The following is a 15,817-nucleotide window of genomic DNA, read 5'->3' on the forward strand; positions in this document are numbered from 1 at the left end:
CCGTCGTTTTTGCGGACAATCCCTGCGGAACGCTCAAACACGTAGTTTAAGACAATTGTATATATTTTTAGGGAAATATATATGACATGTTCCTCCACGGCTTTTACATATATGCACAGAAACCTTGCCTCTGAAATAGCACACCGCTGAATATTACCATCGAGAATGTCTTATATTTATACTCCAAAAAACGTGTGACTTTGTATAAGACATTTGACAATTCGGTGTTGAACTTGATTTTAAATGTATCCTTATCTCAAATATTTACTCTAATTTGCTTGTTGTTGTGTAGTGCATTTTTTTTATATGTTTGATATTTTATTGAACCCAATAATATAATTTACCACGACTGATAACATAACTCGATGATCCGTTCTAGGTATCACACTAATTGTCATTTAATCATTTAAGATTATCGTCATTGTCATTATTCTTGGTTTTATTTTTGGAAGAGGTATCTTTATTGCAAATATTGGACCACAACGTTATTTGGTATGTAAAAGATTTTTGTTCTGACAGTCAGTTGATTAAAGGCTGGTAGCCACGAATATTAGTGTAGAAATACTTTATGTACTATGTAATAACATATGCGACGGATAAAGTAAAAGCAATACGTATTAAAATACTCGTTCATTTTCAACTATAATGACAGTAAACCATTCGAAACTTATTCAGAGGTGATGAATTCACGAGTAGTGCCACGGTACGATTGTACCCACTCTTTAAGCGTTTAAAGAACTGACTATCACTTCTCTTTAGGTAGTAAACTTTGTTTCTGAACCGTCATTGTGAACGTAATGGTGGACTGATATGAAGGCTTAATTATTTTAATCGGTTTGACTGTTATCAAGTTTATGCCGGAAATAAAATAAATTGTTTAAATTAAGTCAAAACTGTTATTTACCTGAATTCTGGTTACATGATGTGCAATAGATCTATTAGCAATTTTATTTGATTCCATTTTTTGTATAAAATGTCGCCTGTAAATTTCGAAGGGGTAGACAAAGGTGTAATAAATACAACCACGTTTTGTCATTTACAATGTTAGTCTAATAGTCTCTCATAACAGTGGGCGAGCCTATTGCCAAATACCGGGACCGTAACTAACATCCTGGCTACTATCAACAAAAACTTATTCTTAGTAATGGTCAATTTGCAAATAAGAAAACAAAAGTTAAATTAAATAAATTCATTTATTTTCATTAATGTAAAAGTGCGATGTCCAGTAGTTTAGAAAGGCCATGAAGAGCCGGTACGCAGTCCATAGATACCAGATCTGAAAATAAATATAATGATTATTATCATATTAGTTGATACCGGCAACTTCGTTCGCAAGAACTATATTTTTGAAATTGCGATTTCGTGGTAATCCCGATCCTGCGGAAATTCTGGAATAGTTTACGTATTGCTGTAACTGCAAACCTTATCTCATTTTATGATTATGGGCGTATGAGGACGGAACCTAGCCTAAGGTTGCTTTGTGAAGCCTGTTGTTTAGACTGAATGGCTACACTACTAAGAAAGTCCAAATCGATCCAAATTCATCCCGTGTTTGCGAAGCTTTTTTAAATTCTTGTTACATTGCTGTTTTTTAAAACACTTGTTTTGCAATGTACAGATAGATACACTTTTTGGGAATCTTTTTATCTATAGATAAATTTAATTTATATATCGTATCAGGTTTGCTGCGTTAGTTGTAAAAGAATAGACTATTATGATACAAAAATATAAAGCAGCTTAAACGTTTATCAACTTAACAATAATATAATTCGTTATCTTTTACCCAAATGTTGCTATCATGAACAAATCGCTGTACAGAAATTCTAGGAAAGTCTTTAAGTAGGCATAAATAATATAATAGCAGCATAGAAAAACCAAGAAACTTAAGTAACTTACCCTCTCTTGTTGATAATGGCGTTACCCATCCTAAGAGCATTACCGTTGCACTGGTTGCTAGTAGCTTGGTTGATGTTGGAGCACAATCTGCCGTTGAAGTGGTTGGTACGAACACTGGAGGCGAATAGATCAGGAGCGCGGCTGTGAGAGCAAGTGCTGATAGCACATCCAGGCTGAGGGTTTCTGCCTCCGTTGGGGTAGAAGTCAGCGTCAGCAATACGGTCGAAGATACCGAGAAGACCACCATCGGTGTGAATAGCTTCCACATATTGACCATCGTTGCGGTTCAGAGCGCGGGAGTTTCCACCCCACTGAGGACCGGCGGGATCCAAACCTAAAACCAGAAGCTTTTACTTTCATTTGGCACTTGATAGATGAATGAAGATCATATTTTTTATGTTGCAGAAGTAAAAATTTAGTTAATCTATTGATAAATAAAATAGGACATTTTGTACGCACCTGTGATACGAGCGGGACGTCTTCCAGCTTGACGGCCGGCGTTACCGACTACATGAGCACCCAAACTGAAGCCAACCAAGTGCATTTGGTTCCAGTTACCACCAGCGTTGTTGATGAGCCACACTAAGAAGTTGCCAAGATGCTGACCCACGCCAGGGACACCGTTGACTGCGATCGTGTAGGCACCATTAGCTAATCTATTCCAGTCTACAACGATAACGTTACAGTCCTGAACTGCGAGGAAGGCAGAAGTGATAGCTGGGTTCATGCCGGAGTTTCCATTGCTGTTCCACCCGTGAACGATGACCTTAGTGGGACGGTTGGCGCGGTAGTTGGAGTTGCGGACTGAGTTAATGTTTCCGTTGACGAGGACTTGTCTGTTGTTCTGGTTTTGCCTATCAAAATATTACATGAAACAAATTTAATAAGAACTTGTGAAAAATACTACAACAATTTTGGAACTTATAAATCGACTGCTATAAAAACTACCTGGTGAAAAGCCAGTACTGATTGTTGGCACCATTTCTAGCTTCCAAGAGGTCCTCTTCTGGCGCAGTCTCTTGCAAGTCTACCAGATGAGGAACACCCTCACCATCAGGCATCCAGATGTAGCGACTCTCACCCTCCACATAGTGGCTATTGTCCCCAGGGACAGTGGGGATAGCGCCACCAGCGCACACTGCGGAAGACGAATAATTGTTTGAACTAAGCTGGTAAAGAATCTACATGTTTAAAACGGTACTATGAAATATATAAAAAGAATCGTTATGAATAAAGAAGTTTACGATGTGAATAAACTCACACGCAGTCACAGCGGCCAAAACTACCAAAATCTTCATTACTAATGTTTTTGGTTAAAACAACAAACTAAACAGTAGCACCGCAGTATATATATGACAACGTTTTATCGTAATTACCGGAAAAACCCAACGAAAGCGCAGATGAAGAGATAATAGATTACAATATTAAAGTCTTAGTATTTTGTTGAGGATTCCGTAGCGAATAAATTGATTTCATTTACCGTTCTGATGTAATGTTATTTTCTAATATCTGTAATTGTTAAATTTATTCTACTTTCTTCACCTGGGTTAAGTGAGTGAAATATCAGTTGAGTCAAAAATTGTCCGAGACCACCATATTTATTGTAATTTCACACTTTGTCTAGGTTATAATATTAAATGTCGACAACTCGACGGGGATGATCAGTTAAGGACAAAAAAGAGACATCATCAGGTTGAATTTGCACTGTACACAGCTCCCCAGTCTCCGCAGCTGATGGTTACAGTGCTATAGAAAAACTATCGCAAGCAAACTACTAAGAACTGTTGCGACAAGACTTTTAATGCGCCTAATATTAAAGTCGCAAAGTCAGAAATACTGGTGTCCAGTGCAGGGAAGACGGCATACATTCCACCTCCATAACATATTGAAAAGATTTTAAAATTGATTAAATCACACTATCGCAAACAACAATTGGTGAGTGTGAATGAGTCTTAGTCAAACAGCTCAAAAATTTTATTATTTATTGTCTATCTGCATATAAAATTACTTGTATTGACTGACTGATAATAAATAATCATCGCACAGCCAAAAACCATACAAGTTAGAAACATGAAATTTAGACTTGGGGTGCCTTTCTTGACGTACACAAGTTAAAGATAAAACAATCACACTCACTTATGATCACAGAGTAAAAAAAAAATTTGGAGTTTTGAAACTAGAATAAAATATAAAAACTAAATTTAAATTGGCAAATCATCAAACATTCACTTTTAAAATTTACAATTTAAATATAACTAAATACTTGTATACGCTACTACTTGAGTACTACCTACCGCGTAAGTCGAAAATTGGTCATATGACGTTTTATACTTCATTAGATAGATTTTGTCAGCGCGCATCGAATGATGTTAGATTTTTTTTTAAATTGTCCAATCTTGAACGAACTTAATATCTACCTATTTATGTATTCAGTACACATGTCAGAAGTATTTCAAAGATAATAATCAGTTTTTTATCTCTCCTGGAAACATGTCAAATTTAACTTGCGCGGTATTGTTACCTAAGCGACGATATCCGAATTATCAAAAGTCGTAATACAATTTTTTTTGTATTTGAGGTATACTACCTGGGGTATTTTTGGGTAGAATATTATTCAGATCCATTCGGTATAACAGTCAAAATGTTTGATTAAAATACTAATTATCTTCGTTGTTGACGAAAATATAATTTTAGTAATAATAAAACTAGGAATCAGCGTGAAACTACTAATTTCATGGTTTTTTTATGTTTCTCGACTTCCCGGGTACTCAACCAATTTTTCCCGTCTCGACTTAGACCAAATTTCCCGGGAATTCCCAGATCGAGACTTCTCCACGACAAACCCTAATTTTAATGCAATAGAGGACTACTTGGCCCGGGGACGTAGCTTTCGCGGACAAATCCCTACCAAACGCACAAGCTAAGATAATTTACCTGCTTCTGCACTTTTATTACCTGAAAGTTTAAAAAGCTTTCGTTACTTTGTCACGGCTCTTTGTATGTGTGTCTTCCTGATTGAATCAACAATTTGGTATTTTACTTTTTTTGAAATTATCCTCAAGTGAAAAATTTACTACTAATTGCTTGTTGCCAAATCAAAATTTATTTTTAAATTCCCTGTTTAAAATGTTTGTTAGTTGTTTGATATTTTATTGAACCCAAACATAATTATTTGTCACAATAGATAACTCGATCCGTTCTACGTGTCGTACATAGTCATTTAATCAATTAAGATTATATCGTCTTTGTCATTATAGTCAACTTTAGTTTTGAACGAGGTGTGTTTATTGCAAATATTGACCAACTACGTTGTTTGGTATGTAGAGCTTTTTGTTCAGACAGTCTGTTGATTAAAGGCTGAAATGTTAGCATCGAATATTTATGTTTAATTATATTATGGATTATTGACAGGTGTCGGACAACATATGCGATGGATAAAGTGAAAGCAAAACATTTAAAAATATTTGTGATTTTCTAATTATAATGATGATACGCTAATTGGAACTTATTCAGAGCTGGTGAATTCATAAGTGATGCTACACTACGATTGAATCCAAACCTTCATCTTTTAGAAAACAATTCGGCTAGATTATGATTGCCTTTGTAAGTTATTTTAAATTTAGTTTAGTTGAGGGTCCTGTTATATTTATGCCATCAAAAACATTCCTGTAAAAAACCCCAAGTCTCGCAGCTAAGTCTCTCTGCCGTAAAAAGTTGTCAGATCTATGTAATACCAAATCGATTATTCTGTTTAGTCTCTACTTTAAGGACCTTCTGTCTTAAGTTAGTACATAAGTTATTATCATGCCAATATTACAAATATTTTACGTTTAAAACAAATAGATCGATTTTAGACAACATTCAGAAACTTTGACAAGTTGTAATTTTTAAACTACTGGTTCAAATTAACTGAAATTTTAAATATACCGTGTTTACACAATCCCTGATTAGTTGCTAAAAATTCATTTTATCCACAATGAAATTATAGGGGGGTCGAAAATAGCCTGAATTGCTTCGAGAAAAAGGATGGCACTGCAGTGCCCCCAGATATCATAACTAGCTTTAGACCGTGATTTTGTCGGCGCTAAAAGGTTTCCCATAGTAAAATGTATCCAGGTTAATTGTGGTTCAAACAGTCTAAAATCTAAAATAATTTTAAAACCTTTCGCACCCTTTTTGATTCAGTAAGGTGCGAAAGTTAGCCACCCTTAGGGGTGGAATTTGTCAAAATCCTTTTTTAGGTAATGCATACGTCATAGTAACTTTATGCATGCAAAGTCTCAGCCCGATCGTTTCAAAATTGACAAAGTTTCGTACAAACTTTCATCCCCTATTTTATCCCAGTGGGTGTAGGCAGAGTTGTATGAAATACTCCTACGTTTTGCCGATTATAAAGTTAGTCCCATATAAAAGGAAGCGAGCCTATTGCCAGACACCGGGCCCATTAAAAAACTACTGTTAAGGCCCATTTAGACGGGGAGAGTTTCTCGTCTCGAAGATACGATTATCGAAAGAATATAAAACATTTTTTTCGTCTAAACATTCGCTCTTCTCGCTCGTTGCTTTGGGCGAGAATTGCCTTGCAATGTAATATTGTTATGTCCGTGTAAACATAATTTCAAAGCAATAATCGTATTTCGAGATTTTATGCCAGTTGCTACTATGAGTGCAGTGCGCGATGGTATTTTAATTATATCTGCTCTTCTAAGGCAAGAATAAGGTAAACGGAAAAAGAAGAAAAGGCGTTGGGTTAGAAAATGGATAGCTAGAAGAAATGATTTGGGAGCATCTAACATGTTGTGCCTTGAATTACAATTGAAAGATGAAGAGACATTCAAAAATATATTTCGGGTTACGAAAACTCAACTCATATATCTACTTCAAGAAATTGGACCATCTATACAAAAAAGTGATACAAATATGCGTCAAGCTATACCCGCTCGTACAAAATTGGAAATAACTTTAAAATATTTGGCTACAGAAGATTCATTTCAAACATTATCAGAAATATTTATAGTATATAGGTGTACCATAAGTTACTTTTTGGTAGAAGTTCTGCAAGCTATTTACATAGCATTGGAGGATTTCATTAAGGTATGGCAATAAACTTATAATAAATCAACTTAATATAGAGATATTTGGAAAAAAATAATTATTGAGCATTCGTTGAATCATTTGGAAAGTCATCTTGCATGCTTGAATTCCACCACTGTGTGTCGCTATCAGTTCTCGAAAATGCATCGGATCACTAAACTCGAATGACAAATCTCGCACTAAAAACAATTTAAACTGATTTGTACGATACTCGTATCAACTTGAAAATATGTCACACGAGATCGTGTTTATACAAGTAGAGATTCTCGTAAGCAACAATCTGCTTACTACACCTTCGTTGTGTAAACCAACATAGGCAATTATCGCCTAGCGATAAGTCATATGCGAATCTCGTATGACATTATCGTAGGCGAGATTTTAGTTCTTGCCTGTATGTAAACATTTTGATACGATTGTGTTATGGCGATTATTGCTTGTGATAGTAGCGTATAGTTTCTCGCTCGGAACCGTACGAGAAACTCTCCCCGTCTAAATGGGCCTTTAACAAATTTATAATTTAAATAAGAAAAGAACATACTTTATCTTTGTTCGAAGAAAAATAATACGTATTAGTGTAGAATACGAGCAAATGATGTCATAAATTTTATTGTAAATTTCCTTGCGATCAAATGGCTGATTAATGTATGTTATTTTTGTCAATTATCATTTTAGTTTCATCAATACGTAAAAAAAGAATTGTAGTTATATTTTGGATCACCTTAACAGTAGCTCGATTCTCTTCCACTAGCGACTACCGACAACCGGCTGGCTATCGAGAAATTTTGTATGAAAACCTTTCTTACTAGCGTCGCGTCGTAGGGACTATTTTGGTTTTAAAGTTATTTTGGCAGTACATTTTAAACGTCAAATGTTCAATACTCGACAGTACCGACTGTAGAGAATCGCGCTACTGTCAAGTGTTAACATTTTTCGTTTACTTAGTCAAATATTGTATAGACGGCTATGTAAGTCTATAGCCAAATGGCGGCACCTTAATTAAAGTTTAAGTCTTTGTATGCCGACTTTCTAGGTGCAATAATTGATATATTGTTTCTCAAACTAATCTGCGCTTTAGCAGTTGAAGGGTTAAGCAATCAAAGTCTATTGATTTTGAGTGAAATAATTACGGTCATGAAAGACTTTTACTTATGTCGGTTTGCAATTGTTTCAATTATTGGGAATCATTTCGTTTACGTTTTTTTTTCTCGGCTGTTTCAGGACTTACCTACTATTTGATCTACTACCTATCAATTAAACTTCTAAAATAAACTCATTACTTTTAATTTCACAATCTATATCTATACGTGTATATATATCTATATATATATATATAAGAATGAAACCCGTTTTCCTTGGTCGCGGCATCACGCGTGAATCGCTGGACCGATTTTACTAATTCTTTTTGTGTTGTATTTGTTATTATTAGGAGAAGGTTCTTACGGAAAAAAAATATTAAGAAAACCTCTCAGAAATATTGAAAAATAGAAATTTAATTTTGCATATTTTAAAAAACGCGCGTAACGAATGTCAATGTCATTAACAGCCATAGACTATATTGAAAGAGCATCGTTTGTTCGGAAACGTGGTTAAAAAAGTATAAGTTAAAGTTAAACGTCAGCTGTACGAAATAAAGTAGTGCATCATTGCTACACTAAGGCGGTACGAAGTTCGCTGGGTCAGCTAGTATATTATATAAAAATGAATTGCTGTTCGTTATTCTCTCTAAAACTCGCGAACGGCTGGACCGATTTGGCTAATGTTGGTTTGAATTATTTGTGGGATTCCAGAGAAGGTGTAAAAGGTGATTAATTTAAAAATGCGCGCTATTACACAAAAACAAGAAAGCGTGCGCGGGTCAGCTAGTTTATTATAATAATACAAATCGTTGCTCCAGTAGTTTAGAAAGGCCATGAAGCGCCAGTCCGCAGACCGTAGATACCAGATCTAAAATGAATATAAACAATAATTACTAAAAGTTTATCATCTCATACTATTCTAAATATCGTCCCCGTAGAACGAAAAGTCATTAAGTAACAAAATGTTCAAAATCGACTTATAAATACCAATAAAATCAGTAATTTTTTCTCCAAATTTCTGTCTTACTCTCGTATTCATAACGTAATTATTTAGAAAAATGTAAATCGCGAGACTTAATTAAGTACATTATTTGATTTGTGACAGTTGAGTTACAAGTAACTAAGTCACCTGATTACTTTTTCTCTTCTTTGTTGAAAAAGATACTTACGCATTAAAGTTCCTTATCTACTTTTTCCGCATTACTCCCTATAGGCATGTCTTAAAAAATAGTAATGCGAAAACTCATCAAAGTGACTTAGTAATTTTATTGTATGTGATATTTTGTGCGAAAAGTAACTAACTACCATTAATTATTTTTCGAGCTATATTATTTAAGACCAGACGTTTAAAAGAAAAAACGACAACTAACTATAGTGTTCTGGTTAATATTTTCCCTGACTGTAGATGACATAACACATTAGAGTATTATAATTAAAATGTTTTGGCTACTTTTCACTCAGCAAAAACACTACTAGATGAAAGGTTGGTAACTATGTCCCGTGATACGATGCTACTTAGTGAGATTACGCCCTTTGACCTTAGGACCCTCGCCGCGCCCGCGCATTATTACAGTCACTCACAGAGGCGTATTTTAAGATGGCGCGCCCTGGGCTCCGCTAGCTTTCCGCCCCATCAAGGAATGAAAAAACTAAACTTTATTTTCATTTTTAACAAATTAGTTTTTTACATTGTCCTGATCAATTTTATTTATTAAATCGGCTTTAATCGACCTTCACCTCCTCTGGGCAGGCTGAGTCGTCCAGATCTGTAATGCTCAGTTCCGCGGTCTTTGTGGGCCTGGACACTCGGAAGGTGTCCTCCCCGATAACTTTCCTCAATTTAAAGGCCAGGGCATCCGCTTTTCCGGTCCCTGAACCCTTGGAGCTCAACATTCGAGCTCCCGTAGCCGCAACCCCGAAGCGGACTATTTCATTGTCGGCTTGGTTTATTTTGTCCTTTGCGTCCCTAATAACGTCTCTATATGTCGCACCGCTTTTTGCCGCCTTCAGCTGCAGCTGGAGCCCGAAGATAAGGCGCCTTCTTCTTCCTCCTTCTTTTATTACAGAATTGATGAGTATCTAAACGACAATAGCTCTTGGGAATAGTCGCTCGCTTGATTAGGATTCTTTGAAATTAGGGAACTTTGCCAAATAAATAAACTCAGTAGCAGTAGGTCTAAATATTGTAAAATATGGGCACTTAATGATGCAAATAGGTGATGTTACATACAATTTGATGTTAATCATAAAACTGTCACTTTTTTTCTTTTATATTGTTCACAAACAATGTGCTCACTTGTTGCCCATATTCTTATTATCACATGCTAGTAGGTGCTCCCAACATACGGTATGATCAGAGACTAATAAATAACCGTGGGTTTCTTGCTAGCTCTTCTCATAAGGCTCCACCCCCTTTCCGAGCTAGTGGTAGATTCAGTCATTGTAACGACTATCATAAGTGTCAATATTTGACCTAAATGAATAAATGATTTGATTTTGATTTTCTTGCCCTTTTTGTCGGCTTCCGTAGCCTTGGGCGCCTTGCTATTTTTCCCGACGAGCTGCTACTCTTTGGCAGCTGTCGGTTTAGTGAACGGCGGTTTGGAAGCCACTGCACTGTAAGACGCGGCTGTTTACCCTGCTTCTCCTTGGTCCGGAGACCTGTGAGCTGCGGTGCGGTGGCAGGTACAGCTGAGGACGCTGCCCCTGGTTTTTCTGGCGTTGATGCCGTTGCCTGTGACATGTGATCGACCTCCTCTTGCAAGCGATAATTCTGGGCCTGACGCGCCAAATTCTCCTTCGTGGCATACTGCCTGCTCAACTCCGACACTGCCAGTTTGACGTTCCTGGCAGCGTCTTTGAGGGACTTTATAAAGGTCACCCTTGAGGTGACCGGATTTGTCGGCCACCTCCACCACTGCCTAGTGGTGAGTGAGGATGGTGTCCGTCAGCCGGATGGTGAATTTGTCCTTAGGGTCATTGTCTGACACTTGCTAAAACTGGGCGTGCTCCGACCCTCCGCAACTATGCTATGCAGTCAATACGGCTGGGCTTCTTGCCCCCGATCTCCTCGGGTTTGAGCTTCTCGCCTCTCCCACTTACATCATTTGGGTTCGTTTTCAAATTTATATTATCCAAACAGTTCCCGCGAGTGTGGTGGCAAGTATCGTTCCACCGAGGTAGAGGCCCCATAATCCGGTGACCCTTATACTACTGGAGGGCGGGAGGTGCCCCAGTGGCCGCTTGCGTCTGGTTTTTCTGGCGCGGGGGTCCCCGCAAAGCGAATGAACTCTGACCACGCAAGGCCCCTAAAGGGGGCGCCACTGCTGGAGTTACTCGGGATTTTTACAGAGGTGGTCTCCTCGCGACCCAGCCGGTTAAGGCAAGGCCCTCGGTCAAGGATGGACGGATTTACGATAACTGACGGTTGACGAGGGCGGCAGCGGCCTGGCTCTTCGTCAGCTCAGGGCAGTGTGAGTGCCTACTGAGCCCGTCCTCCCACTGACGGCTCACCTGTCCCGCACCTGTGTCCTCTGCAAACAGAGGGACACACGCAGTAATTTTTTGTTACTCGCGATCACTGTTTCCCCAACCTTTCAATTCTACTAAGCCCCCTCACCCCGACAAGATGCAGACCCAAGAGAGGAAACCGGCCCGGGCTATAGCCCTTCTAGCCCTAGGGTAAATACACCCCTGCAAGGAAAGATTTGTTAAATCTTTGTGTCAAAGGTGTCATACTAAGCGAACTTTATCCTTGGTATGAATCTTTACCTGTTAGTAACGATGTGGTGGATAGGCTATGTGAGCCTGACGTCACTTAGCTCGAGGAAGAAGAGGAAAATGATGTGGCTACATCATTAATGCTGTTCTATTGATGATTTTGTAACGTGTTCTTGTTCATTATGTTTTAATTAGGTTTTGTATACTTAAAGACAGTTTTTTTTCAATAAATGTTGCCTAAGAATGTTGTTTTACTTTTATACTTTTCAACTGATAGGACACTAGTTTTAAATTAGGCAATAAATTAATAAATAAGCAAAGTCTATTTAGTTGGGTATTTTATTTAGACATAGTTATGTAAAATATGTTTTACTCCTAAAATAACTAACTGATTTTAGTTACTAGTATAATATTTAAATGCTGATGCGAAAACTAACTAACTACATGTGAAAAGTAACTAAGTGACAGATAAATAGGAAAACCTTGGGGTAAAACAAATTATCCTTTACAGTTAATAATTTATATACTATTTTCGTGGTTTAATACATATAACATATACTTAATTAATATATCTTCAAAACAAAACCTTTCATGCATCGATAACTAATCTCCGAAAAAAGTTATATTTTTTTTTGTCATTTAAGACATAAAACACCTCGTATCTCAAAATCACTTAAGTGTTAGTTAGTGATTTTTCGCTCTACGGGGACGATATGTTTGTTTTAAAATCATGTCAATCCAAATTCACATCCTAGTTTGACTAGATCGTATACGATATTTAAAACGGGTTAACTGTTTTGCAGATAAATAATAGCTACCGATCACTAAACTTCGTTAGAATATGATTAAATCATACTAACTTTTTGGTGTACTATAATAAATTACATTACTCAAAAATTTAAAATTAAATATATAAAAGTTGAGTTTTCTTACCCTCTCTTGCCAATGACGCCGTTACCCATTCTGTGCTGATTACCAGTGCACTGGTTATTGGTAGCTTGGTTAATGTTAGAACACAATCTGCCGACGAAGTGGTTGGTACGAACACTGGAAGCAAATAGATCTGGTGCACGGCCGTGAGAGCAAGGGCTGATCCAGCAACCAGGCTGGGGGTTTCTTCCTCCATTGGGGTAGAAATCAGCGTCAGCAATACGGTCGAAGATACCGAGAGCGCCACCATCGGTGTGAATGACTTCCACATAGACACCGTCGTTGCGATTCAGAGCACGAGAGTTTCCACCCCACTGGGGACCAGCAGGATCCAAACCTGCAATAATCGTGGGCAGTTGAAGCATTTTTTTCATTTGCAGAAGGTACTAAATCAGGAGAACTAGTTTCGCAGCTATCCAGCGGCCGGAAAGTGAAGGGCAACGTTTAAATTGTTAAAAATAAGTTTGTCAATTTCGCACGCACCTGTGATACGACCGGGACGTCTTCCAGCTTGACGGCCGGCGTTACCGACTACATGAGCACCCAAGCTGAAGCCAACCAAGTGCATTTGGTTCCAGTTACCACCAACGTTGTTGACGAGCCACACTAAGAAGTTGCCAAGATGCTGACCCACGCTTGGGACGCCATTGACAGCAGTTGTGTAGAGATTTGAATTGGCTAACCTATGCCAGTCTACAACAATAACGTTACAATCCTGAACTGCGAGGAAGGCAGAAGTAATGGCAGGGTTCATGGGAGAGTTTCCATTGCTGTTATATCCGTGAACGACGACCTTGGTGGGGCGGTTGGCGCGGTAGTTGGAGTTGCGGACTGAGTTAATGTTTCCGTTGACGAGGACTTGCCTGTTGTTCTGGTTTTGCCTATCAAAATATTACATGAAACAAATTTAATAAGATCTTGTTAAAAATACTAAAACAATGTTGGAACTTATAAATTGACTGCTATAAAAACTACCTGGTGAAAAGCCAGTACTGATTGTTGGCACCATTTCTAGCTTCCAAGAGGTCCTCTTCTGGCGCAGTCTCTTGCAAGTCTACTAGACGAGGCACACCCTCACCATCAGGCATCCAGATGTAGCGACTCTCACCCTCTACATAGTGGCTATTGTCCCCAGGGACAGTGGGGATAGCGCCACCAGCGCACACTGCGGAAGACGAATAATTAATTGTAAGAACTAAACTGGTAAACAATCTACATGTTTAAAACGGTACTATGAAATATATAAAAAATAAACGTTATGAATAAATAAGTTTACGATGTGAATAAACTCACACGCAGTCACAGCGGCTAAAGCTACCAAAACCTTCATTGCTAATGCTTTTGGTTAAACAGCAGCACTGCAGTATATATATGACAACGTTTTATCGTAATTACCATAAAAGCGCAGATGAAGAGATAATAATAATATATTACAACATTAAAGTCGTAGTATATATGTATATATATATTTTTGAGGATTCCGTAGCGAATAAATTGATTTCATTTACCGTTCTGATGTAATGTTATTTTCTAATTTCTGTATTTTGTTAAAGTTTACTCCACTTGCTTCATTCTGGGTTAAGATAATGAAACGTAAGTTGAGTCAAAAATCGGTCCGAGACAACCATGATTACGGTAATTCCATGCTTTGCCAATGTTGTAATATGTAATTTGTTTCGACAACTCGACGGGGATTATCGGCTGGGGACGAAGAAGAGTCTACAAGACATCATCACGCTGTTAAAAGAAGTCGATCCAGACGATGAGTGCTTTTTGACCACATCGACTACTTACTCAGGTCGTAACGTGCTTCTTAAGGCACGTTTGGCTACGTCTCGAATACCGTGGCCAGTTTCTGCACTAAATTGAATGAGTTGCGCAATACAGCCGCGAAACTGGGTAACTGGCAATAAAAGACAGTGTCAACAGGAGTCGAGGTAGATGCCTTCTTGACCCATCGAAGGTAAGCTATATGTCTGCAGTTTTGTCACCAGCTCCGATGAATTTGTGCTGTACACGGCTCCCCGGTCTCCGCAGCTGTTGGTTACGGTGCTAAAGAAAAACTATCGCTAGCAAACCAATAAGAACAGCTGTTGAGACTTCTAATGTGCCTAATATTAAAGTCGCAAAGTCAGAAATCTACCTCCACTGCACTACCACGGCGGATAAAATAGTAATATACACGAAAAGTGTAACTGTTCGAGTCGTTTTAAAATGTCTACTTTAATGCAATGGAGGACTACTTGGCCCGGGGACGTAGCTTTCGCGGACAAATCCCTACCAAACACACAAGCTAAGATAATTTACCTGCTTCTGCACGTTTATTACCTGAAAGCTTATAAAAGCTTGTGTCTTCCTGATTGAATCGATAACTTGATATTTTACTTTACTTTGAAATTATCCTCAAGTGAAATATTTACTACCATTTGTTTATTGTTGTGTTGTCAAATCAAAATTTATCAAAATTTATTTTTAAATTCCCTGTTTAAAATGTTTGTTAGTTGTTTGATATTTTATTGAACCCAAACATATTATTTGTCACAATAAATAACTCAATCTGTTATACCTGTCAAACAAATTGTCTTTTAATCAATTAAGATTATCGTTGTCATGACTGTCAACTTTATTTTTGAAACAGGTGTTTTATTCCAAATATTGGCCAACAACGTTGCTTGGTATGTAGAAGTCTTTTGTTCAGACAGTCTGTTGATTAAAGGCTGATGAGGCATGAAATGTTAGCCTCGAACACTTATGTTTAATTATTTTGTTACGGATTATGGACAGATGTCGGGCAGCATATGGGATTGGTTATAGGGGTTGTTGATAAAAGGGTAAAAATTTAGGGTGGTATGTATTTTTAAATGCGACATAACAAAAAAAAGTCTAGTAATAAAAAAAGGCTAAGGGTGGGCCACCCTTATCACTAAGGGATATGAAAACTAGATGTTGGAAGATTCTCAGACCTACTCAACATGGTCACAAAATTTCTTGAGAATCGGTAATGCCATTTCGGAGGAATGCTGGAACAAACATTGTGACTCGCGAATTTTATATAAAAGATTTTTCTCATTAGTGGCCCTAAGTTTTGTAAAATATGGCAA

The 15,817-nt window shown here is 37.7% G+C and overlaps 3 protein-coding genes across 3 annotated transcripts in view; all 3 read right to left on the reverse strand.

Moving 5' to 3' along the window:
• Positions 1-15,817, reverse strand: part of LOC142972990 (pancreatic triacylglycerol lipase-like) — a 53,906-nt gene that overhangs the window by 19,983 nt on the left and 18,106 nt on the right. The window lies entirely within an intron of this gene.
• LOC142972908 (pancreatic triacylglycerol lipase-like) lies at positions 1,175-3,241 on the reverse strand. Its single transcript, XM_076114349.1, has 5 exons — positions 3,158-3,241; positions 2,845-3,034; positions 2,356-2,750; positions 1,897-2,230; positions 1,175-1,276 (listed from the first exon to the last, which is right to left on the reverse strand). Exons 1-5 carry the CDS (start codon positions 3,192-3,194, stop codon positions 1,231-1,233), a joined length of 1,002 nt encoding a protein of 333 aa, XP_075970464.1. The 5' UTR covers positions 3,195-3,241; the 3' UTR covers positions 1,175-1,230.
• LOC142972916 (pancreatic triacylglycerol lipase-like) lies at positions 8,821-14,046 on the reverse strand. The gene is made up of 5 exons (XM_076114364.1): positions 14,010-14,046; positions 13,692-13,881; positions 13,200-13,597; positions 12,720-13,053; positions 8,821-8,934 (listed from the first exon to the last, which is right to left on the reverse strand). Exons 1-5 carry the CDS (start codon positions 14,044-14,046, stop codon positions 8,889-8,891), a joined length of 1,005 nt encoding a protein of 334 aa, XP_075970479.1. The 3' UTR covers positions 8,821-8,888.

The sequence above is a fragment of the Anticarsia gemmatalis genome, chromosome 1, assembly GCF_050436995.1.
Source record: "Anticarsia gemmatalis isolate Benzon Research Colony breed Stoneville strain chromosome 1, ilAntGemm2 primary, whole genome shotgun sequence".
NCBI lineage: Eukaryota > Metazoa > Arthropoda > Insecta > Lepidoptera > Erebidae > Anticarsia > Anticarsia gemmatalis.